Below are 23,671 nucleotides of genomic sequence, written 5' to 3' on the forward strand. Positions count from 1 at the left end.
TTTTTTTTTTTGATTATAATAATAATGTAGTTTCACTGTACCATCTAGTGGCGGCATTCTGAAGCTCGCTTGTTATTATAGTAGTATTATACGCACATGTATATTATTATAATGGGCAAGCGCTAAACCTTGAGGATTATACAGCGCTTGGGGGTGGGGATGGAAGGTATTCAGGCTTAACTTAGGGAACTGGAGCACAGATAAAATTTCCTAGATCAAGAGCCCCTAACCAGCGTCAAGGAACCTGCCTTAAGGGGAAGCTCGCAACCTGGAGTATACATGGAGAGTTCAGGGGTCAACACCCCCATGGTCTGGTCTGTGACCAGGCCTCATGGTGGATCAGGGCCTGATCAACCAGGCTGTTACTGCTGGCCGCACGTAATCCAATGTACGAACCACAGCTCACATGGTGGAGCACTCATAAACAAAGGTTCCACTGCAATTATCATAGGTGTATTTGTAAATACAGCAGAACCCCAGTATCCATGGATTCAGTTTCCAGTTTCAGTTATCCACAATTTACCATGACCTGAAAATAAGCCTTAATTTTGCTTAATAATGGCAGCAAAGCACAAAAGTAATGGTGGCGGCAGTTCTTCAAAGCCTAAGAGAAGCTGTGAAGTACTTCCCATCAATAAGAGTGCTAATTCTCCATTTACTGTTCATGATTTATCAATTAAACTTTATTATAGCTATGTAAATATGTAAACGAAAAGACTTTTCTATAGGGTTTGCTGCTATCTGCAGTTTCTGGAATATCACCTGTGGATATGGGGGGATTACTGTAGTAGTATATTATTCCACTTCCATGGGGAAGTGGGAAAAGAATTCTTCCTCCATACGCCATGTGTCCCGACTAAAATGTCGGGAGCAAAGGGCTAGTAACCTCTTCTCCTGTATAAATTACTAAATTTTAAAAGAAACTTGAATTTTTCTTTTTGGCTCGCCTTGCCTCGATGGGATACGGCCAGTTTGTTGAAAGAAGATTATTCCAATATTATTGTTGTTGTTAGTAGTAATATTAGTACGTACTAGTATCGAGTACTGTATTTAGTATTTAATAAAAAGAATATATGCTTCATGATTGGGTTACTGCATGTTTGTTACTTTTATGAAAAGCTCATAATTATATACTGTACACTTTCTGGCAGACAAACTAGGGTTGTGACTTAAAAATTAAATTAATGAATAAAAAGGATATGCAAAGAGCGCTTTAAAAATCACACACATCATAGGATGAAGCAGATTATCACAAAATTGATTTTCCCTCTAGATCTAATACTTTTCAATTCCATGACATTCTTGGTTTGCCTACCTTCTGATAGCCCCACTGTTAAAATAAACTGCTTTCTTATCTGACACTGATTTGCTACATCAGTTAACCTCCTTCCCTCTCCTTTCTGCCAGTCTGTATGACCCCCACAGGTTTAGCACATAATTTGACTGTTACTTAATTTACTTTCTGCTATTGCTCTTCCTGCGTTTCTACCTCTCCCCGTCTACCATCTCTTACTTCTGCCATGCACCATTGGGCAGTAAACCCTCAATTTAGCCCTTTGACTGTCGGCGTCATATATAAGTCTTGTGAGCCAATGTTTTTAACGTATTCTAGCGGCTTCAAATCAAGCGGGAGAAAGCTGGTAGGCCCACATGTGAGAGAATGGGTGTGTGTGGTCAGTGTGCACAGTATAAAAAAAATTCCTGCAGCATGCAGTGCATAATGAGAAAAAAAATCAGTGTTTTTTGGATTAAAACTCTGACTTTGAGGTGTATTTTCGTATAGTATTTATAGTTGTACTATTCTCGTTTTCTTCATCTCATATGATAGAATGTCATTGGCACAAGTGAACTAAAGACCTTTAAAATTTGTTGAAAAGACACCACTTTTGAAAAATGTGCTCAGAGGGGAAAGTAGTCGCTCCCCTTGTTCTCCCTCTAGCTGCACCACTGCCTGCCACCTATTCCATACACTTGCAACATCTGCCACTGTTCTCCCCTATCATATATCTTTTCGAAATCTGACAGCAACAAAAACTTCCTTCCCCTTTATCTAAATATTGTTCACTCACATGCTTCACTGTCAACACTTGGTCTAGACATCCCATTACCCTTACTAAAGCCTTGTTCATTTGCAGTCCTGCTCTTCTTAACCCTTTCAGGTTCGACAGGCCCTCTCCCAGACTTGTTCTCAGGGTCGACAAATTTTCAAAAAAAAAAAAAAAAAAATTTCTTACGAAAAGATAGAGAATCTTTTCCCGATCGTAATGACACCAAAAGTATGAAATTTTATGGAAAACTTACGGAATTATGGTCTTGTGAATTTAGCGGTCTAGACGATGTTTACGCATCGGCGATTTTGCCCACCTTGAGCCCTATTTTCGGCCAATTCCAGTGTACTAGTCGACAAAAATCATAACTATTTCGCTAGAACTTCATTTTTTTTCTATCGAATGAGTACAAGAAACCACCCATGTACTGATTTCAACTATCCAATAAAGTAGTCAGAATTCAGCAATTTTGCCAATTTCTCTCAAATTTCAAAAGATGTCAATTTCCAAATAGGGTCCAGAATAAACAAAGACATTCCTGGCACTAAAATAACATTTCCTCTGTTCATTAGTCACGTCCCCACGCCCCTCTTACATTCTTTTGTTTCCACTTTGAATTTTTATTCTCGCAAAAAATAGAAGATTTACTGTTATGCAGACTACTGCAGTAGTGTAGAAATGGCATAAATAATATCAGCGCACTCGTGAAAGAATATTAGACTTGCCAGTTGACGTGTATTGGGTGCGTAGAATGATTTGTTTACTTTTGAACTTTGGCAGAAATCGAAGATTTCTGCTACTTTGAGCTCAATTTCAAGGTACTTTTCATTGTAAAACCAATCAGAATTCTCAATTTCTGTAATATGTCTTCCATTCTATAAAATGAGTCCAGGAAAACTAGAATACCATCATAAATACCATACGAAAATACAGTGCAAAGTTGCTGTTTTAAACCAAAACGGTCGTTTTTTTTTTCTCTCATTACGCACTGTGTGCTGCAGGATTTTTTTTTATACAGTGTACACTGACCACATACTCATTCTTTCATATGTAGGCCTACCAGCTTTTTCTCGCTACATTTGAGGGCGCTAGAATTTAGGTGTATTAGTACGTCAAAAACCCTGGTGCATAAGCTGTACTAGTACGTCAGAAACCCTGAAAGGGTTAATAAAAAAAATTATTGTATGAAGAAAGATACTGTGCATGATAGATTGAGTGTTCAACACTGATTAAGCCTGCCATCTTATGGAAGAGTATGCCTAAATGTACATCATCATTGTTGTGGTATTTATGCACCAATATTAATTAATTGTAATATATTCATAAGATTCTAGTGTCAAAATGAGAGCAGGAGCACCTGGGCAAGAAGTGGAAGGTATGGACGGGAAGGAAGAAAATGAGGTCAAACCGGTTTCTGCAATGAGAAAAATGTTAAAAAAAAAACTTGAGAGAATAAAAATGCAGCGATGCTTACGTCAGTATATGGCACCGGCATCTCCAGGTAAATAGTGTTGCTTAATATTTATTTAGCTTTATTTCCATATTGAATGGTTCATTTAAGTTAAGGTTTGCTGATATAGAAATGCAACCCTTATTTCCATCCATGAAAGTGTTTTGTTTATTTTCTGTGCAGTCTGAGTTTGACCAAGTCACTGCTGTTTGAAACAACTTGAGTTTTTTTTTTTTTTGTTATTGATAGGTGGCAGTCTTCATGGTTCATCAAACCCTAAACAGAAAGTACTTTAGTTTTTCATTCTTTGGAACTATGTATTCCGTGTTCAGGATCAGTGAGTCATATTAGGAATCCTTCCAATAACACCCTAAATTTAGGTAAAGGTGGCCGTGTACCAGACAGTGAGAAATCTAGTGTACACTACCATTACGCTGAGACAGGAAACTCCTCGACCTGCTGCTGGGTGATTTAAAAATTTGAATTTCTAGTCTTCAGTTGGGTTGTAAGTGCAGAGGATCTCCTGTCACAGGCCTGGAGCAAAGCCCAAGTTCTCTTTGATGGGTGGGTGGAAGGTGGGTGGTCTTCATGCTGTTGAAGAGTTCTTTATCCAAAGACTTGGGGCTACCTTTCCTATGCTCATATCAAACCTGATTAGCTCCTTTAAAATGAGATTCAGTAGTAACAAATTTTCTCTCTAGATAGGGAAAGAATGAAGACCTCAAAATGAGTTCAGGATAGTAAATAAAGGCAGAATAGGATGACTTGAAGGGTGTATAAATCTGTAGTGGAGGGAAGGCAGGGTAAGGGTTATCTTAGTAAAGGTTGGAACGAGGGGGGGTAAGGGATTTGTATGTGACAGGGTTGGACATTCAACAGGTGTATGTGAGCATGAAGAACGGGAGCGAGTGAATTCAAGTAGTTTTTATGATGACGTACTATTGTAACGTGAGAAAAGTAACATTTATGAAGGAAATCAGGAAAGCCAGCTAGCCAGACTAGTCCTAGAGGTGGGAAGTACAGTACCTGCACTTTGAAGGAGGGGTGGGGATATTGCAGTTTGGAGGGGCATCTGAGCAGTAGTATTGGCATGCCTCTGGCAAGACAGTGGAGCAAGTGATAAGCGTTTCTTCTTTTTGGGGCCACCCTGTCTTCGTGGAAGACAGTGTGTTAAAAAATATGGTTTAGTGAAATTTATTTCCACGAGGCATGTACTGTAGTTTTTACAAGAGTGGATAGCATTTGGAAACCCTCTGGTTATGCAAAGTATTTTGGGCCAGCTTAAAAATAAAACATGAAGCTAATTAAACAGTGTGTGTGTGCATGTGCTTGACTGTGTGTGTGTGTGTGTGTGTGTGTGTGTGTGTGTGTGTGTGTGTATACATGCTGTATATATTATTTATATACATGGTGCTAGAACACTACCTGCACTGAAGTATTTTTTTCCCACTTAGTGTTTGGATGTTATATTGACTAATTTTTTTTAGTTTGTTATATTAATTTTTCAGTATATTTTGTAGTTTAGTGATTATTTTTTCTTTACCAGGATTTGACATGGCTGCAGTATATGAACTGAAACTGCAAAAACTGAAGACAAACAATCAGGCACTTGCCAAAGCCCTTTCTGAGCAAAAAAAGGAGACGCAACACTGGTTGGTTGGAAATGAGTTTTGTTTTACATACATTGATTTAGTGGTTGGGAGCCCAGTTTCATAGTCTGAACAAATATTGAAAATTTGGAGATTTAAATTTTAAGACCTGGTTCTAGCATACAGTAGGGCTTCACTTATACGGCAGGTTAGGTTCCAGGCTACCACCAAAAGGTGGAAATCGCTGTAAAGCGGAGCACCCCCCCCCTTTTTTTTTTTCACTTACAAATACCAAACAACAAATTTACACTAACATATATTATGTTAGTGATAGAACTTGGCATTAAAAAAAAAAAAGGGTAAAACACACGTATAGTATACTCATTATTTACCTTTAAAATGTGTGTAGTCTTAACGTAGGATGAAAGGTGAGTATTGTAGTTAGGTGTGGTAGCTCCCACACCTACATGAAATACATGACTTAAATTTAAAGAGCCCCAGAGCAGTCATGATTATTATTACCACCATTGATGTACCATGTTCACCGAGTTTAATCAATTCGAATAACTAAACTTAGATGCTGTTGTAAACAAGAGACAATGAGATGCTGAGAATGTAAGCAGACGAACGTGTATTAATATCTGTCCAATTTTGGTTTGTGCAAGTTCATTCCTACATACATATGTGAAACTTTTACCACAATGCAAAAATTTTACCTTGTGTACAAGTTGTCTTCATGTTGGTGCAGTAAAATACATAAACAGCAACATCCCCCCCCACCCCACCCATTCTCATAAATGAAGCTACAAGTGAAGGCATACAAAAGGAATAATTTTTCTAGTTGCCCTCAGTAATACTGTTGTGTACACATTCTCTGGTGTTGGACTAGAGAAAATGTAATTCTTGCCATCACTGACAAGCTACCTGGCTACCACATCTCATATTCGTCAATTTTTTTTCTACTGTGGGTGAATGTACGGTATTTTGTTTATGTAACATGTTTCTTATATAATTTTGAAAAAATATAGATGGATTCATGAATGTCTATATCAATGAAATATACAACACTTAACCCTGATTGTTTAAGTTGTATGTATACGTCTTATGAGCCAGTGTTTTTGACATAAATACGGTGGACCCCTGACTGACGATCAGCTCCCAACTCCACCAATTATATAAGTGTATTTTTTAAGTGCTTTCGTAGGTGTATTTTTGGGGGTCTGAAACGGACTAATCTAATTCACAATATTCCTTATGGGAACAAATTCGGTCTATAACGGCACCTGAACAGACTTCTGGATTGAAATAATATCGTTAGTCGGGGGTCCACTGTACTCCAAAATTATAGCGGCTTCAAATCAAGCGGGAGAAAGCCGGTAGGCCCATGTGTGAGAGAATGGGTCTGTGGTAAGTGTGCTCAGTATTAAAAAAAAAAAAAAAAAAAAAAAAATCCTGCAGCACGCAGTGCATAATGAGAAAAGTAAACCTCCGTCCGTGTTTTTGGATTAAAACGCCGAATTTGAGGTGTGCTTCCATATAGTATTTATGGATGTATTCTCGTTTTCTTGCTCATTTGATAGATTGGAAGACATATTACTGAAATAGAGATGATTTTGATTGGTTTCACAATGAAAAGGACCTTGAAATTGAGCTCAAGGTAGTGGAAATGTTTGATTTTTTGCCGATGTTAGAGTAAACAAATGACGTCATTGTCCAATAAGTGTACAACTAGCCATTCTAATACGCAGTCATGAATAGGTTGATATCATTTATACAATTATTACAATAATGTAGTAGTCTGCATAACAGTAAATCGTTTATTTTTTGTGTGAATAAGAATTCAAAATAGAAAGCAAGAGTGTTATAAGAGGAGCCTGGAGGCATGACTGATGAATAGAGAAAATGATATTTTAGTGCCAGAAATGTCTGCTTTGTTCATACTGGACCCTGTTTTGAAATTGGCATCTTTTTAATTTGCTTGAAATTGGCCAAATTGCCAATTTCTGACCACTATCGGATAGTTGACATTTGTAAATGAGCAGTTTCTTGTACTCAATCGATAGAAAAAGTGGAGTTCTAAAGAAATAGCCAAGTTTAGTTGACTGGAACAATGGAATTAGCTGAAAATAGGGCTCAGTGGGCGAAATCGCTAATTCGTAAATATTGCTGAGGTCGCTAACTTCGTGAGAGCGTAGTTCCGTCAGTTTTCCATCAGATTTCGTTCTTTTGGTGTCATTACAATCTGGAAAAGATTCTTTATCATTTCAAATTTTGCGACACCAGTTGACACCTCAGGATTTGGGGTTGCAACAGTCAAGGGGTTAATCTATTCCAGAAGGTCTGCCAAAAACTGATTTGTATGAAAACTGAAGTAATATTTCCCACAAGAAATAATGTAAATCCAATTAATCTGTTCCAGACACCCAAAAATATTAACAAATACATTTTATAGAGAATAACATATTGAAAACAATGAGAAATGAATATAAAGCACTAATGAAATGGATAAATGAACATTTAAATAATTTACCTTTATTGAAAAGACTTGTTGGCGTATGGAAGACGGCGAGGAGGGGAGAGGGAGGAGAGGTTACCTCTACCACCATCACAACTACTACCACCATCACTACCACCCTGTACGAGTAACAAAGGCAGACTGAGTCACGAACTTGTGAGCAGCCACATCCCATGTGCAGGTGGATGCGTCTAGTATGGACGATTTTTTGAGAGGATGTATTAAAACTGGTTAAAATTTCGCCGAAAAAAGTGGCTGAAAACTGAATTGTACGATAACTGGACCGGATGAAAATGGGGGTTCCACTGTACCTGCATGCCAGTACAGTGTGTAAGTTTACTTAGGTACAGGTACGCAAGTATAATTATTAGGTGTGTGTGTGTGTAATATATGTATATATAATATGCAGTAACTTTAAAACTCCTGAAATTTTGGAAATTTTCCAGACATAATGGAGACATGCAGAGCTCAAAGGACCCCAATGGAAATAAGTCGCTTTGACTTTTTTGAGTTATCCCATGTTCTCTACACACACATGCTGCTATGTATGATAATCTATAAGTGTACGTGTATTTGTGTATACCTGAATAAGCTTACTCGCGGAAGATATAAACAGAGCGGTGCGTAGGGATCATATTAGCAAGTCGGATGGAGGGGGGTGAGCTGCATAACGAGTTTTGGTCATAATTTGAAATGTTTGTATTAGTGAAATGCCATACAGCAAGGCTCTACTGTACATTCACAGTGCTGATAGAAACTGTTTAAGCATATTTAATAAATTTTAAAAAAGTACAATACTGTCCATTTAATGGACCATGATTTAATGTATTTCAGAAATAGGAGACAAAACAGACTAGATCAAGCGATTCAGTAACAACGGAAAAAATCCGTTGGATGCAGAACTCTCCATTATGATTATGACAAAAGAATCTTGTCTCCTCTTCCATAAGGCATGCATGTTGTTTGAGGTGATTGAAATGCCAGGAGCTAGTAACCCTGTCTCCTGTATAAATTACGTACTAAATTTCAAAAGAAAAACTTGCATTTTTCTTTTTAGGTCACCCTGCCTGGGTGGGATACGGCTGGTGTTAAAAAACAATCTTGCATCTATCCACCACAATCACTTCTCCACTACTCCCCTTTCCGTATTCACGTATCAAATCAAGGGTTTACTATATACAGTGGACCCCCGGTTAACGATATTTTTTCAATCCAGAAGTATGTTCAGGTGCCAGTACTGACCGAATTTGTTCCCATAAGGAATATTGTGAAGTAGATTAGTCCATTTCAGACCCCCAAACATAAACGTACAAACGCACTTACATAAATACACTTACATAATTGGTCGCATTCGGAGGTGATCGTTATGCGGGGGTCCACTGTATATATATGTGCATTATTCCCTCTTTCCAGCCTACCTGAATTTGGGTCAAAGCAGGAAGCCTGGCTTCAAGCCATGCTGTGGGGAGTAGAAAAGCCTCAAAACTGGTCAGGGGTAAAGCATGATGAATATATTTTTTTTTTTTTTTAGCTGAAATGAGAGTGCTGTTTGCCTATTTGCCAAAATTTTCTTCAGGAGGAGTTGGAAGAGAAATCTTTATCCAAATCTGTCTTGTCCTTGAAGTTAATAGTTGAGCTGTGATGACTCCCACGACCAGAAGGAAATATTTGTTTTTATGGTAATATTACTGGAAGCTGCTTGTGATGTTGCCATCATTTATGCTTTTGACTTTTAATGGGCAATTTTATTAAAATCTTCCTTGGTTATGGAGATGTTATCCCAGTGATTGTGCACAGTGATGTTGAAATGAAGGAAAGCAAAAGGCAGAATGGGGTAGACTGAACAAAAAAGTGATTTGAGGTAATTTGTACAGCTTCTGTTACAATATTGATTCAAAGAGTCTTTCATATAAAACAGGTTTTCTTCTGTTAGATTATAGTATTATGCTAATGTCACTACCTAATACAACTCCGATGCCCCCTACAACTCCCCCCTCTCCTACAACTCCCACACTCCCTACATCTCGCTCCTACAACCTTACAACTCCTACACCCCTACAGTTCACCTCAGTATGCTTTTAGCTGATTGCCATATTTAGAACTCCTCCACTCCTCTCCGTATCATTTTCACTCCTGAAACTTGTTCCCACTTCTACACCACACACTCACTCTAATGTTGATTCACTTCTTCACTATGGAAATTGGAAGACATAAGAGGGAATGGTAGGGGAAACAATTTTATCTGAATGGTTTATTCATAATGCCATATCTTTCATAAGATAAGTTAGGATAGTGGGCAGAGGCTAAGGATGCCTTGCTCGATCAGACAGCAAACCAAATACAGTGGACCCCCGGTTAACGATATTTTTTCACTCCAGAAGTATGTTCAGGTGCCAGTACCGACCGAATTTGTTCCCATAAGGAATATTGTGAAGTAGATTAGTCCATTTCAGACCCCCAAACATACACGTACAAACGCACTTACATAAATACACTTACATAATTGGTCGCATTCGGAGGTGATCGTTATGAGGGGGTCCACTGTACAGTGGACCCCCGGTTAACGATATTTTTTCATTCCAGAAGTATGTTCAGGTGCCAGTACTGACCGAATTTGTTCCCATAAGGAATATTGTGAAGTAGATTAGTCCATTTCAGACCCCCAAACATATACGTACAAACGCACTTACATAAATACACTTACATAATTGGTCGCATTGGGAGGTTATCGTTAAGCGGGGGTCCACTGTATATCTAGTTTTAAAATATTTCAAAAGGCTTTGTAGTTCACTTGCTAATGCAAGATGAGTTTTAATCAAAAGCATGTAGATGTAGTGTTGAGCTCTTTGCTTTGATTTTCATGCAGTTTTTAATACCACAATAAGCTAATCATTTAGGATTACTATCCTTAAGAATATTGATAATGTATATTACCTTTAGTGTTATTTTTCTTTTTTATATAGGTATGCAGAATTAATATCACTAAAAGGGGACTTACAGGAGTGTCAGGAGCAACTGCTCAGAGCCACTGATAAAGACTTTGAGAAGGCAGTCGAGTTCCAGGTGGAGAAAAGGCTTAGGGTGAGTTAGTTAATTTAGCCATAAAAATTGATTGTTATAAAGTAAAAGCCTTTAATATATTTCTGCTCCATAATGTCCTAATTGAAATTTAAAATTTTGTCTTAAGTTTGTGTAGAGGCTTTTTACCTGTGGAGTTTTCATTTTCTTTAGTCTTGTCTTGTGATTTTACCTATTATAAATTAAATAACCCTTAATACATCTTTGATTGTAAAGAGTTTTACTTGAGCATCTTGGTTATAACGGTAGACTTTACAAGTACGATAAATTATAAATTTTTTATAATCTTTACTTTTTTTTTTTATTCTCAGGAACACTGTGAATCCATAAATTCAGCTATCACTACTACTATGGAAAATGTAGTAATGGTAGTGGAGGGTCTAACCAAAGCCAAGAAATTAGCTGGAGGAGTCTTAAACAGCTGCCGGAATCGTTCCTCAGCCAATTCTTCCAATTCACTTCCTCGCCCTTCAGGTTGGTTTACTTACTGTATATTCTATCATGGGCTTTACTTATGAAGTATTTACGTAGTGTTATTGCACTCTTTTTGGTTGCTTTCCTGAATGGATCTTTTTTGTTCTGGAGGTGATATAGGCTACTCAAGACAGTCCAACAGTATTACAGTTGAACACAATTATTAATGTACATGTACTCGTATTCTTAAGGATTCATATGCTGTTTTTGTTTTTGGGAAGAATTTAGAAATTTGTATTTTCAGTTTTGTACCCCTAAAATTTAATTTCATTAATATTTTGTTTAAATTTCATTGGTTGAAAATGTCATCATGCCCACACACTTCCAACATTTGAGTTTGCTATCCATAAGTACTTTCAGGCAGCATTCCCAATGTGTCTTGGAAGGCCTGTTTGCTGTCCATTGAATGGCACGAGTGTACCTGGGGCAAAGCTCTTGCTTTACATTCTCGGGATAAGATCTGGCTCTTCTCACAGTTTTTGTTGGATATGGTCATGCCCCTTCTCTGGATATAGCACACATGCACTTGGTTTCATTGTTCTACAAACCTGGTGCACATAAAGTGGGCTTGTGGTCTGATGCCTTGCTCCTTAAGGCTGTCTGCAGTTTGAAATAACGTTTTTTTTTGTTTTTTTTCCTGCAGTGAGATGATGTGCTCCATGCTGGACTTCAGGCTTAATATATGCTTTACCCTTGCCATGGCTCAGATTGGAATCTGTCTCCTGTGTTTGCCTCTACCTTGGGTGGGCAGGACTGCTAGATCTTTGCATTTTTTTTTTCCTACATCTTGTAATTCGTCTTTCAAAATTCTTGATGGGCTGAGCTACCTGTTGCAAGTTTTTTCTTTTGACATCAGGTCATGAAAGTCACCTCAGTAGAAGAGGCTGAAAAACTGCAGGGTTTTCTAGTGGGCAGTGGAGAACAACATTATATTGAATGGTGATAAGTTCTAGTGCTTAGATATGGAAAGAATGAACTTAAAAGGGACACTGGATACAAAACTCAAGAGGGTCCTCAAACAGAATGACAGGAATATGTGAAAAACATGGGAGTAATTATGTTGGTTAACTTTTCATAGAACACAATAAGACAAATGTCATGACAGCCAGGAAGATGATGGGATGGATAATGAGAACTTTCAAAACAGGAAAATAATGCTAATGGTGACACTTTTCAAATCACTTGCGCTCTCTCGTTTGGAATATTTTTCAGTGTTGCCTGTCCAAATCAGGGCTGGAGAGATATTGGAGCTGGAACAAATACTGTGATCATTCCTGCCCAATAGAACCAATACAGCATTTAAATTGCTGGGAATGCCTTTGTCCTAAATATGTACTTGCTGGAGCAGAGGTAAGAGAAATACATAAGATATGCCTGGAAAGTACTTGAGGGCCTTGTCCCAAATCTGCACACTGCCATAACAGCATATTAGTGAGAGATACAGAAGGAAGTACAAAATGAATCCAGTGGAAAGCTTGAGGATTGTGGACACAATAAGAGAACATTGTACCAAAATCCATGGCCCTAGATTACTGAATATCTTTCAGATATATCAGAAACCCTGCTGGGACAAGTGTAGAAGATAAAGATTAAACTGGACAAGTATAGAAATCTTAAAGATTAAACTGGAGAAGTATCTTCACCAGGGGCCAGATCAACCAGGTTGTGATGGATGTGGGCTAATGGACTGCTAGCAGCAACAGTCTGGTTGACCAGGTAAGCACCAGATGAACCTGGCCAATGGCCAGGCTCTGGTTGTAGAAAAATTCTCGAAACTCGTGAAAAGAAAGGTATATCTAAGGGCAGCTTGGATTTCCACCCATGCTTGTTGCTTTCTTGTTTGCATAGATTATAGAATAGAAAAAAAAATATAAATGCTGTATAGTAATTTTCTTTAGCAAATTATTATTTATTTTTTTTTTTTTTTTTTTTTTTTTTTTTTTTTTTTTTTTTTTTTTTTTTTTTTTTTTTTAGCAAGTTGGCTGTCTCCCACCAAGGCAGGGTGACCCAAAAAGAAAGAAAATCTCCAAAAAGAAAATACTTTCATCATTCAACACTTTCACCTCACTCACACATAATCAGTTTTAGCAGAGGTGCTCAGAACATGAGAGTTTAGAAGCATATATACGTATCAAGATACACAACATATCCCTCCAAGCTTAGTATATCTTTCTTCTTGGCAGGTTCAAGATTGCCTCTGGGTCCCAGTAGTAATAATGTATCGCCACGGCAGAGTGTAGTTCTTCCAATGGTCAGTGGCCATGTACTTCAGCCAGCAATGGTTGCCATTCCCAAGTTAAATATTATGTGGAGTAAAAAGATCCAAGAACGCACCCAAGGTAACTGTAAAATAGGCCTACATCGTCATATAACTTGTACAATTTATAGTCATTGTTTTGTATTGCTAGAATAATGAAAGAAACCAGCAAAATTATATTTTTATGTTGAACTACTCTTAGCTCGTGAAGAACGTGTTGTGGACATGACTGTGATTGGAGAGCAATCATCAAATATTGAAGAAGAAGAAGAAGAAGAAAATCTGTTTGAAAATGAGGAAGATACATTGGGAAATGCCATGGAGGGTGGTGAGTCTTCATTCAGAGCAAAAGTGAATGAAGATTCTGATTGCTTGATAGATCTTACTAATGAAGAAAAAGAAAGCAGTTCACCTATTACATCACAAAGAACGAGGTGTAGGAAAAGAGCCTCTGTCCCTGAAGCAGATGTATCAGAATCACAAGTAAGTTGGCAATTTTTTTTCATTATGGTATCCCCCTGAGGATGGACACTTATATGGTGAGAATAGCTTTGTTGATGGCTCTTGATTCAAGGAACTGGACTTAGGCTTCCCTTCCTTGGATCAAACCTGATTGCTGCCCAGGTTCTGTATGATCCCTATGGGTGTAGTGCTTCCTACAATTAACATTTAAATTTCCCCAGGCCATGGAAATCCCTGAGCAAAAGTGTTTTAATGGCTGAGCTGCCTCTTTTTAAAACTTTATTGCATTAAAAATTAAACGTGTTCCACAATTTGTCAGCTTGGGAAATTAATTTCAATAGCAATAAATTAAAAACACATTGCTGTCAAATGAAATGTGAGTCTGTGCTTGAAAATATAAAATTTAGTTATGCCTAAAGCAGCCACAAAGGCCTAACAGTCCTTATTATAGTGAGTGGCCAGTTATTTATTCTGTATTTTTGTACAAGAATGGTATAAAGTACCGACAAAATGAAAACTCAGACACGTGTGCAATGTCTGAGTATCTTTATTGTAGACGTTTTGCCATCCAGTGGCTTTATCAATACAGATTCTAGGGCATAATTTGAGGACAATATAACTATATACAAAAGATGAGGTAACAAGTCCCTCAGCTTTGGAGTTGGTGTGAAGAGCACCGTAGTCTGCCCCAGAATCTTCACGACTACAGTGCTCTTCACATAAACTCCAAGGCTGAGACTGATTACTTCATGTCTTGTGTGTATATATATATATATATTTTTTTTTCAACAAGTCGGCCGTCTCCCACCGAGGCAGGGTGACCCAAAAAAGAAAGAAAATCACCAAAAAGAAAGTACTTTCATCATCATTCAACACTTTCACCACACTTGCACATTATCACTGTTTTTGCAGAGGTGCTCAGAATACAACAGTTTAGAAGCATACACATATAAAGATACACAACATATCCCTCCAAACTGCAATATCCCAAACCCCTCCTTTAAAGTGCAGGCATTGTACTTCCCATTTCCAGGACTAAAGTCTGACTATATGAAAACCGGTTTCCCTGAATCCCTTCACTAAATATTACCCTGTTCACACTCCAACAGATCGTCAGGTCCCAAGTACCATTCGTCTCTATTCACTCCTATCTAACACGCTCATGCACGCTTGCTGGAAGTCCAAGCCCCTTGCCCACAAAACCTCCTTTACCCCCTCTCTCCAACCCTTTCGAGGATGACCCCTACCCCGCCTTCCTTTCCCTATAGATTTATATGCTTTCCATGTCATTCTACTTTGATCCATTCTCTCTAAATGACCAAACCACCTCAACAACCCCTCTTCTGCCCTCTGACTAATACTTTTATTAACTCCACACCTTTTCCTAATTTCCACACTCCGAATTTTCTGCATAATATTTACACCACACATTGCCCTTAAACAGGACATCTCCACTGCCTCCAACCGTCTCCTCGCTGCTGCATATACCACCCAAGCTTCACACCCATATAAGAGTGTTGGTACTACTATACTTTCATACATTCCCTTCTTTGCCTCCATAGATAAGGTTTTTTGACTCCACATATACCTCAACGCACCACTCGCCTTTTTTACCTCATCAATTCTATGATTAACCCCATCCTTCATAAATCCATCCGCCGACACGTCAATTTCCAAGTATCTGAAAACATTCACTTCTTCCATACTCCTCCTCCCCAATTTGATATCCAATTTTTCTTTATCTAAATCATTTGATACCCTCATCACCTTACTCTTTACTATGTTCACTTTCAACTTTCTACCTTTACACACATTCCCAAACTCATCCACTAACCTTTGCAATTTTTCTTTAGAATCTCCCATAAGCACAGTATCATCAGCAAAAAGTAACTGTGTCAATTCCCATTTTGAATTTGATTCCCCAAAATTTAATCCCACCCCTCTCCCGAACACCCTAGCATTTACTTCGTTTACAACCCCATCTATAAATATATTAAACAACCATGGTGACATTACACATCCCTGTCTAAGACCTATTTTTGCCGGGAAGTATTCTCCCTCTCTTCTACACACCCTAACCTGAGCCTCACTATCCTCATAAAAACTCTTTACAGCATTAATAACTTACCACCTATTCCATATACTTGCAACATCTGCCACATTGCTCCTCTATCCACTCTATCATATTCATATATGCTTCAATGTAAACACTTGATCTACACATCCCCTACCCACTCTGAAACCTCCTTGCTCATCTGCAATCTTACATTCTGTCTTACCTCTAATTCTTTCAATTATAACCCTACTGTACACTTTTCCTGGTATACCCAATAAACTTATTCCTCTATAATTTTTACAATCTCTTTTGTCCCCTTTCCCTTTATATAAAGGGACTATACATGCTCTCTGCCAATCCCTAGGTACCTTCCCCTCTTTCATACATTTATTAAACAAAAGTGCCAACCACTCCAACACTATATCCCCCCCCTCTGGTTTTAACATTTCTGTCATGATCCCATCAGTTCCAACTGCTTTACCCCCTTTCATTCTACGTAATGCCTCGCGTACCTCTTCCACACTTACATTCTGCTCTTCTTCACTCCTAAATGATGGTATACCTCCCTGACCAGTGCATGAAATTACTGCCTCTCTTTCTTCCTTAACATTTAAAAGTTCCTCAAAATATTCTCGCCATCTACCTAATACCTCCATCTCCCCATCTACTAACTCCCCTACTCTGTTTTTAACTGACAAATCCATACTTTCCTTAGGCTTTCTTAACTTGTTTAACTCACTCCAAAATTTTTTTTTATTTTCATTAAAATTTCTTGACAGTGCCTCTCCCACTCTATCATTTGCTCTCCTTTTGGACTCTCTCACCACTCTCTTTACCTTTCTTTTACTCTCCATATACTCTGCTCTTCTTATAACACTTTTGCTTTGTAAAAACCTCTCATAAGCTACCTTTTTCTCTTTTATCACACCCTTTACTTCATCATTCCACCAATCACTCCTCTTTCCTCCTGCACTCACCCTCCTATAACCACAAACTTCTGCCCCACATTCTAATACTGCATTTTTAAAACTATTCCGACCCTCTTCAACCCCCCCATTACTCGTACTTGCACTAGCCCACTTTTCTGCCAATAGTCGCTTATATCTCTCCTGAACTTCCTCCTCCCTTAGTTTATACACTTTCACCTCCCTCTTACTTGTTGTTGCCACCTTCCTCTTTTCCCATCTACCTCTTACTCTAACTGTAGCTACAACTAAATAATGATCCGATATCTCAGTTGCCCCTCTATAAACATGTACATCCTGGAGCCTACCCTTCAACATTTTATCCACCAATACTTAATCTAATAAACTATGGGAACAAATTCGGTCAGTACTGGCACCTGAACATACTTCTGGAATGAAATAATATCGTAAACCGGGGGTCCACTGTATATAGTTCTACTGGCCTAGAATCTGTATTGATAGCCACTGGATGGTGAAACCTCTACAATAAAGATACCCAGATGTTGCACATGTCTGTTTTCATTCTGTATTTATAATTTTTTGCATTAAGAAAAAATTTTCTGTTATAGTGCAGTTAACAGTGTACCCATCTTGTATCTGGCCACACAGTGCATAGGGACATTCAGTAAAATGTACTGTGTGAAAATGTCTTGTGAAATATCTTTGTGAAAGCTGTAATTTTGTTTAAGAAAGATTTTAGACAGCGTGCTTTGTCCACAGGGCAAAACCTCAGAGAGTCCCAGGAAAACTGGTACAGGGAGGAGAGGCAAGATAAGTAGAGGAACAAGGGGAGCAGTGTGTAGAATGACCAGACAAATGCCTACAGCCAGCAGGTTGGACTCGCCCAAGGTAATATTTAAATTCTTTACTTTATATCTTTGTACTAGATTTCCCATCTCCTGCCAAGGTAGGGTGACCCAGAGGAGGAATCAGACATCACTTTCAGTTGTCATTTTGCCAGAAGTGTGCAAGTGTCACACTTTATAAGACTCCATATTGCAACATCCTTGCTAATCCACGCTAATAAGAATCTTAAAAGGAGAACACGCATTTAAAAGTATTTTTCAGGGGCATCTAGTGACTAAATTCATCTGGGGCTAGCTAGCATTTTCTTATAATTACATTCTACGTTCTGTTGGAGTGTGATCAGGGTAATATTTAGTGAAGGGATTCAGGGAAACCCTCCTTTAAAGTGCAGGCATTGTACTTCCCATTTCCAGGACTCAAGTCCGACTATATGAAAATAACCGGTTTCCCTGAATCCCTTCACTAAATATTACCCTGCTCACACTCCAACAGATCGTCAGGTCCCAAGTATCATTCGTCTCCATTCACTCCTATTTAACACGCTCATGCACGCTTGCTGGAAGTCCAAGCCCCTTGCCCACAAAACCTCCTTTACCCCCTCTCTCCAACCCTTTCAAGGACGACCCCTACCCCGCCTTCCTTCCCCTATAGATTTATATGCTTTCCATGTCATTCTACTTTGATCCATTCTCTCTAAATGACCAAACCACCTCAACAACCCCTCTTCTGCCCTCTGACTAATACTTTTATTAACTCCACACCTTTTCCTAATTTCCACACTCTGAATTTTCTGCATAATATTTACACCACACATTGCCCTTAAACAGGACATCTCCACTGCCTCCAACCGTCTCCTCGCTGCTGCATTTACCACCCAAGCTTCACACCCATATAATAGTGTTAGTACTACTATACTTTCATACATTCCCTTCTTTGCCTCCATAAATAACGTTTTTTGACTCCACATATACCTCAACGCACCACTCACCTTTTTTCCCTCATCAATTCTATGATTAACCTCTTTCTTTCATAAATCCATTCGCCGACACGTCAACTCCCAAGTATCTGAAAACATTCACTTCTTCCATACTACTACTCCCCAATTTGATATCCAATTTTTCTTTATCTAAATCATTTGATACCCTCATCACCTTACTCTTTTCTATGTTCACTTTCAACTTTCTACCTTTATACACATTCCCAAACTCATCCACTAACCTTTGCAATTTTTCTTTAGAATCTCCCATAAGCACAGTATCATCAGCAAAAAGTAACTGTGTCAATTCCCATTTTGAATTTGATTCCCCAAAATTTAATCCCACCCCTCTCCCGAACACCCTAGCATTTACTTCCTTTACAACCTCATCTATAAATATATTAAACAACCATGGTGACATTACACATCCCTGTCTAAGACCTATTTTTACCGGGAAGTAGTCTCCCTCTCTTCTACACACCCTAACCTGAGCCTCACTATCCTTATAAAAACTCTTTACAGCATTTAATAACTTACCACCTATTCCATATACTTGCAACATCTGCCACATTGCTCCTCTATCCACTCTATCATAAGCCTTTTCTAAATCCATAAATGCAATAAAAACTTCCCTATCTTTATCTAAATACTGTTCACATATATGCTTCAATGTAAACACCTGATCTACACATCCCCTACCCACTCTAAAACCTCCTTGCTCATCCGCAATCCTACATTCTGTCTTACCTCTAATTCTTTCAATTATAACCCTACCGTACACTTTTCCTGGTATACTCAGTAAACTTATTCCTCTATAATTTTTACAGTCTCTTTTGTCCCCTTTCCCTTTATATAAAATTATAAAGGGACTATACATGCTCTCCACCAATCCCTAGGTACCTTCCCCTCTTTCATACATTTATTAAACAAAAGTACCAACCACTCCAACACTATATCTTCCCCTGCTTTTAACATTTCTGTCATGATCCCATCAGTTCCAGCTGCTTTACCCCCTTTCATTCTACGTAATGCCTCGCGTACCTCCCCCACACTTACATTCTGCTCTTCTTCACTCCTAAAAGATGGTATACCTCCCTGACCAGTGCATGAAATTACTGCCTCTCTTTCTTCCTTAACATTTAAAAGTTCCTCAAAATATTCTCGCCATCTACCTAATACCTCCATCTCCCCATCTACTAACTCCCCTACTCTGCTTTTAACTGACAAATCCATACTTTCCCTAGGCTTTCTTAACTTGTTTAACTCACTCCAAATTTTTTTCTTATTTTCATTAAAATTTCTTGACAGTGCCTCTCCCACTCTATCATCTGCTCTCCTTTTGCACTCTCTCACCACTCTTTACCTTTCTTTTACTCTCCATATACTCTGCTCTTCTTATAACGCTTCTGCTTTATTTATTTATTTATTTTATTTATTTATTTAGACATCACACTTTTGAGGAAAAGCTGAATGGCTAATTACATTTAATCTTTAATTCTAGGAGAATTTTGTGGAAAATGAAGAAAAAAAAATTGCAGTGAAATCGGTAGCAGTGTGTGATGAGGACCCTCTGGAGGGTTCCAGCTGGTGGTACACTGACCTTACAGCAAACCGCTCTACTGGCAGCTCAAGAGGACGGAGTAGAGGTGGCCGAAGAGGGAGAATAAAGACTGGTACTGGCTCTTCCTCATGGCAGTCCAGTCGTGGTGAGCTGGAGTCTTCGACTGATAGTGAAAATGATAATCTAACAGAGAGTTCAAAGAGCAGTAAAGGTGCTTCTTGTGAAGATCCATTTCCTACAGTGACACCAGTGATAGAAGCTTCAGCTAATACTTTAGACCATAGTTATTTAGCTTCTCCAGCTACCATGCTGTGTAGGCTGGAGAAATTAGAGGCTAGAGCTGGCCGTCGATCAAAAGCACGATCTCGAGGGTGTTCGCAGAGTGTAGACAGGGCGAAACTAAATGAAACCATCCCTGAGAAGCAGAAAAGAACTTTATTGCCAAGTCAAGAAGTGCAAAGGAACACAGATGAGAAAAATGATGTTGCAAAAAATGATTTGTCTTTGAATCTCCATTTAGAAGAAATAGTTGAAAGTGATCAAGAGCCTGGCAATATATCTCACCACCAAAACACCCTCTCCATGCCCCCACCACCAAGTCTTCCATTTCCCAGCCAGCAGGTAGATTGGATGAATGATAATAACTTAACATGTTTGCATAATGTGAGCATGGATATCACTGAGCCTATTTCAAAAATCCTTGCTCGTGTTGCGGCTGATGCCTCCAAGGAAGAGCAGAATGGCAAGGAGGCACAGATGGAGAAGAGATTCTTTAAGGCTCAGTCAAGAGAACAATCTGAAGTCGAGGCAGAAGTAGCAGAAAAAACTCCATTTGATGTGTCACTAATGGATGCAACTCATGTCAATATTCCTCCATATTCTTCACAGAGGACTATTGAAAAGGAAAATTTGCCGCCACAGTTTGAAAATCACAGTCATACAAAAGAAACTCCTGAAATATCTGTGAGTTTACGAAAAGTATCTATTGTTCTTGAGGATGTATTGAAGAGTCCCAGAGAAGCTGCAGAGAAGTACACACCAACAGTTAGCTTTTCTGAAACATCATCATGCTCTGGAAACTCTGAAAGTGTATCTAATGGAAAGATGAGAAAGAATCATCAAAAGTCTACTTCAGAAAGCTCAGTGAAAAAAGCATCTGTAAGAAGAAAGATGTTAAGGTATTCCTTAAAAGATAAGTGCAGAGAGGAAGACAGTGAAGATAAGGAGGAAGACGAGTTGTGGAGGCCTGGCATCAAAAAATACAAAACCTATAAACAAAGGAGGACATTCTCGAGAAAGGCACAGACAAAAAAATCTCTTGCCGGTAGAAAAAGATCGCCTGTAATTGATAGTGAAACTTTTAAAAAATCACTTGGTAAAAGAATGAATGAGAATGATTCTGAATCTACAAGAACAACACCAGATATTAGCCTTGACGAAGATGAAATAAGTGAAGACCTCATTAATAAAGAAAATCAAGATAACAGAGGAGCAGGAAGTGTGATATTGAGTAAAACCACAGAATCCCAGTGTATAACTCCAAACACTTCTTTGACTTCCTGCTATGTTAAAGTTCATCGGACGAGTATTAAAAATATCAAAGAACCCATTGATAGCCCAGATGTGTCTCTGCAGCTGAAACTTGATGATAGTCAATTTCCGTTATCACCAATAACGCCCTTCAAGTCCAAAAAAAGCAGAGAGAAAATAACAAACATTGAAAATGGGATAAGGAAGGCCCTGGATCAGTCACCTATATCAGGTAGGTGGCTGAATGCAGTAGAATTGAGTATGTATTTGTATTTGTTCATACATGCACAAGATAAAATTTCTTAACCATTCAGCTGTACTTTGGTGGGACTCATGATAGCTTTGCTAAAGATATTTTTTATTTCTATAATTCTTTCAAAACTGTAGAGCATCAAAACTGAATACAACTATACTGTATATGAAAAGAAAACTAAGACATTGGTGCCTTGTTTTTTTATATGTTGAAGTGTGACACACTATAGTTACCTGGCAAAATTGTACATATAGCATCACTAAATTGTGTATACATTTTTTTTTTTACACTGGCCATCTCCCACTGAAGTAGGGTGATCTGACCAAGACGACAACAGTATCACTGTCATTCATTCACTCAGTCATGCCTGGTGGATGCCAACATCATAGTTCAGATGCTCTCTGAGCTGCAGTATCACCACCCCTCCTTCAGATGTAGGGGCAGTATACCTACCACCTCTAGGACTAGTCTGGCTGACCAATTTCTTTGAATCGCTCTATAAATTTTATCTTGCTCATACTCCAACAGCACATCAGATAATAAAAATCACTTGCTTCCACTCCTGTCTAATGCTCTTGCACAAGCCTATTGGATGTCCCAACCCCTAGTGCTCAAAACCTCCTTTACTATACAATAGTATTTCTGTTAAGTACGGGATAGATTTAAGAATGTAGTGTTAGTGTTCTGCAGAAGTGTGTGGTTACAGGAAAATGAGTGCAGGAGGGAAGAGGAGTGATTGGTGGAATGAAAAGGTAAAGAAAGTAGTAAGAGAGAGAAAATTAGCTTGAGAGGTTTTTACAAAGTAGAACTGATGCAAGGAATGAGTATATGGAGAGAGGGGTTAAGAGAGTGGTGAAGGAATGTAAAAGAGCAAATGAGAGTGGGCGAGATACTATAAACACTTTTTGCAGAGAATAATAGTTTTGGAGTGGTATTAAATTAATAAGTTAAGAAAGCCAAGGGAACGAATGAATTTCCTAGTTAAAACTGGGAGAGAAGAGTTACTAGATGGAGAGGTGGAAGTATTGGAAAGATGGAGGGAATGGAATATTTTGAGGAACTGTTAAATGTTGATGAAGGTAAGGAAGTTGTAATTTTGTGCATTGGGCAGGGAGGTGTAACATCTTGGAGTGAGGAAGAGCCAGTTGAGTGGGGGGGGGGGGAGGTGCGAGGCAGTAGGTAGAATGAAAGTGGGTAAAGCAGATGGGATTGATGGCATAAAGGCAGTGTTAATAGCAGGTGGGGATATTTTTTTTAATGGTTGGTGATTTTATTTAATAAATATATGGAAGGGGGAAGGTACCTAGGGATTGGCAGAAAGCATGCATAGTTCCTTTGTATAAAGGCAAAGGGGACGAGAGTGTAAAAATTATAGGGGAATAAGCGTGGCGAGTATACCTGGTAAAGTGTGTGGTTTATTTATTATTGAAAGAATTAACAGTAAGATGGAGAGCAGGATCACAGATAAGCAAGGAGGCTTTAGGAAGGGTAGGGGGTGTGTAGACCAAGTGTTTACAGTGAAGCATATAGGTGAACAGTATTTAGATAAGGGTAAAGAGCTTTTTGTTGCATTTATGGATTTGGAAAAGGCATATGTTAGGGTGGATACCAAAGCAATATGGCAGATGTTGCAAATGTATGGAATAGGTG

General features: G+C 38.5%; 1 protein-coding gene across 3 annotated transcripts in view; it reads left to right on the forward strand.

Annotated features, from left to right (window-relative positions):
- LOC128690923 (uro-adherence factor A) overlaps positions 1-23,671 on the forward strand; it is a 52,005-nt gene that overhangs the window by 11,702 nt on the left and 16,632 nt on the right. For all 3 annotated transcript variants that reach the window (XM_053779706.2, XM_070088372.1, XM_053779707.2), the window contains 8 exons: positions 3,376-3,549; positions 5,045-5,150; positions 10,566-10,683; positions 10,992-11,154; positions 13,338-13,493; positions 13,614-13,894; positions 17,615-17,743; positions 20,179-22,000. In XM_053779706.2, coding sequence (XP_053635681.2) covers positions 3,390-3,549; positions 5,045-5,150; positions 10,566-10,683; positions 10,992-11,154; positions 13,338-13,493; positions 13,614-13,894; positions 17,615-17,743; positions 20,179-22,000 — 2,935 coding nt within the window. In that variant the 5' untranslated portion in view covers positions 3,376-3,389. The remainder of the gene's footprint in view (positions 1-3,375; positions 3,550-5,044; positions 5,151-10,565; positions 10,684-10,991; positions 11,155-13,337; positions 13,494-13,613; positions 13,895-17,614; positions 17,744-20,178; positions 22,001-23,671) is intronic.

Source organism: Cherax quadricarinatus, chromosome 24 (genome assembly GCF_038502225.1).
Source record: "Cherax quadricarinatus isolate ZL_2023a chromosome 24, ASM3850222v1, whole genome shotgun sequence".
Taxonomy (NCBI): Eukaryota; Metazoa; Arthropoda; class Malacostraca; order Decapoda; family Parastacidae; genus Cherax; species Cherax quadricarinatus.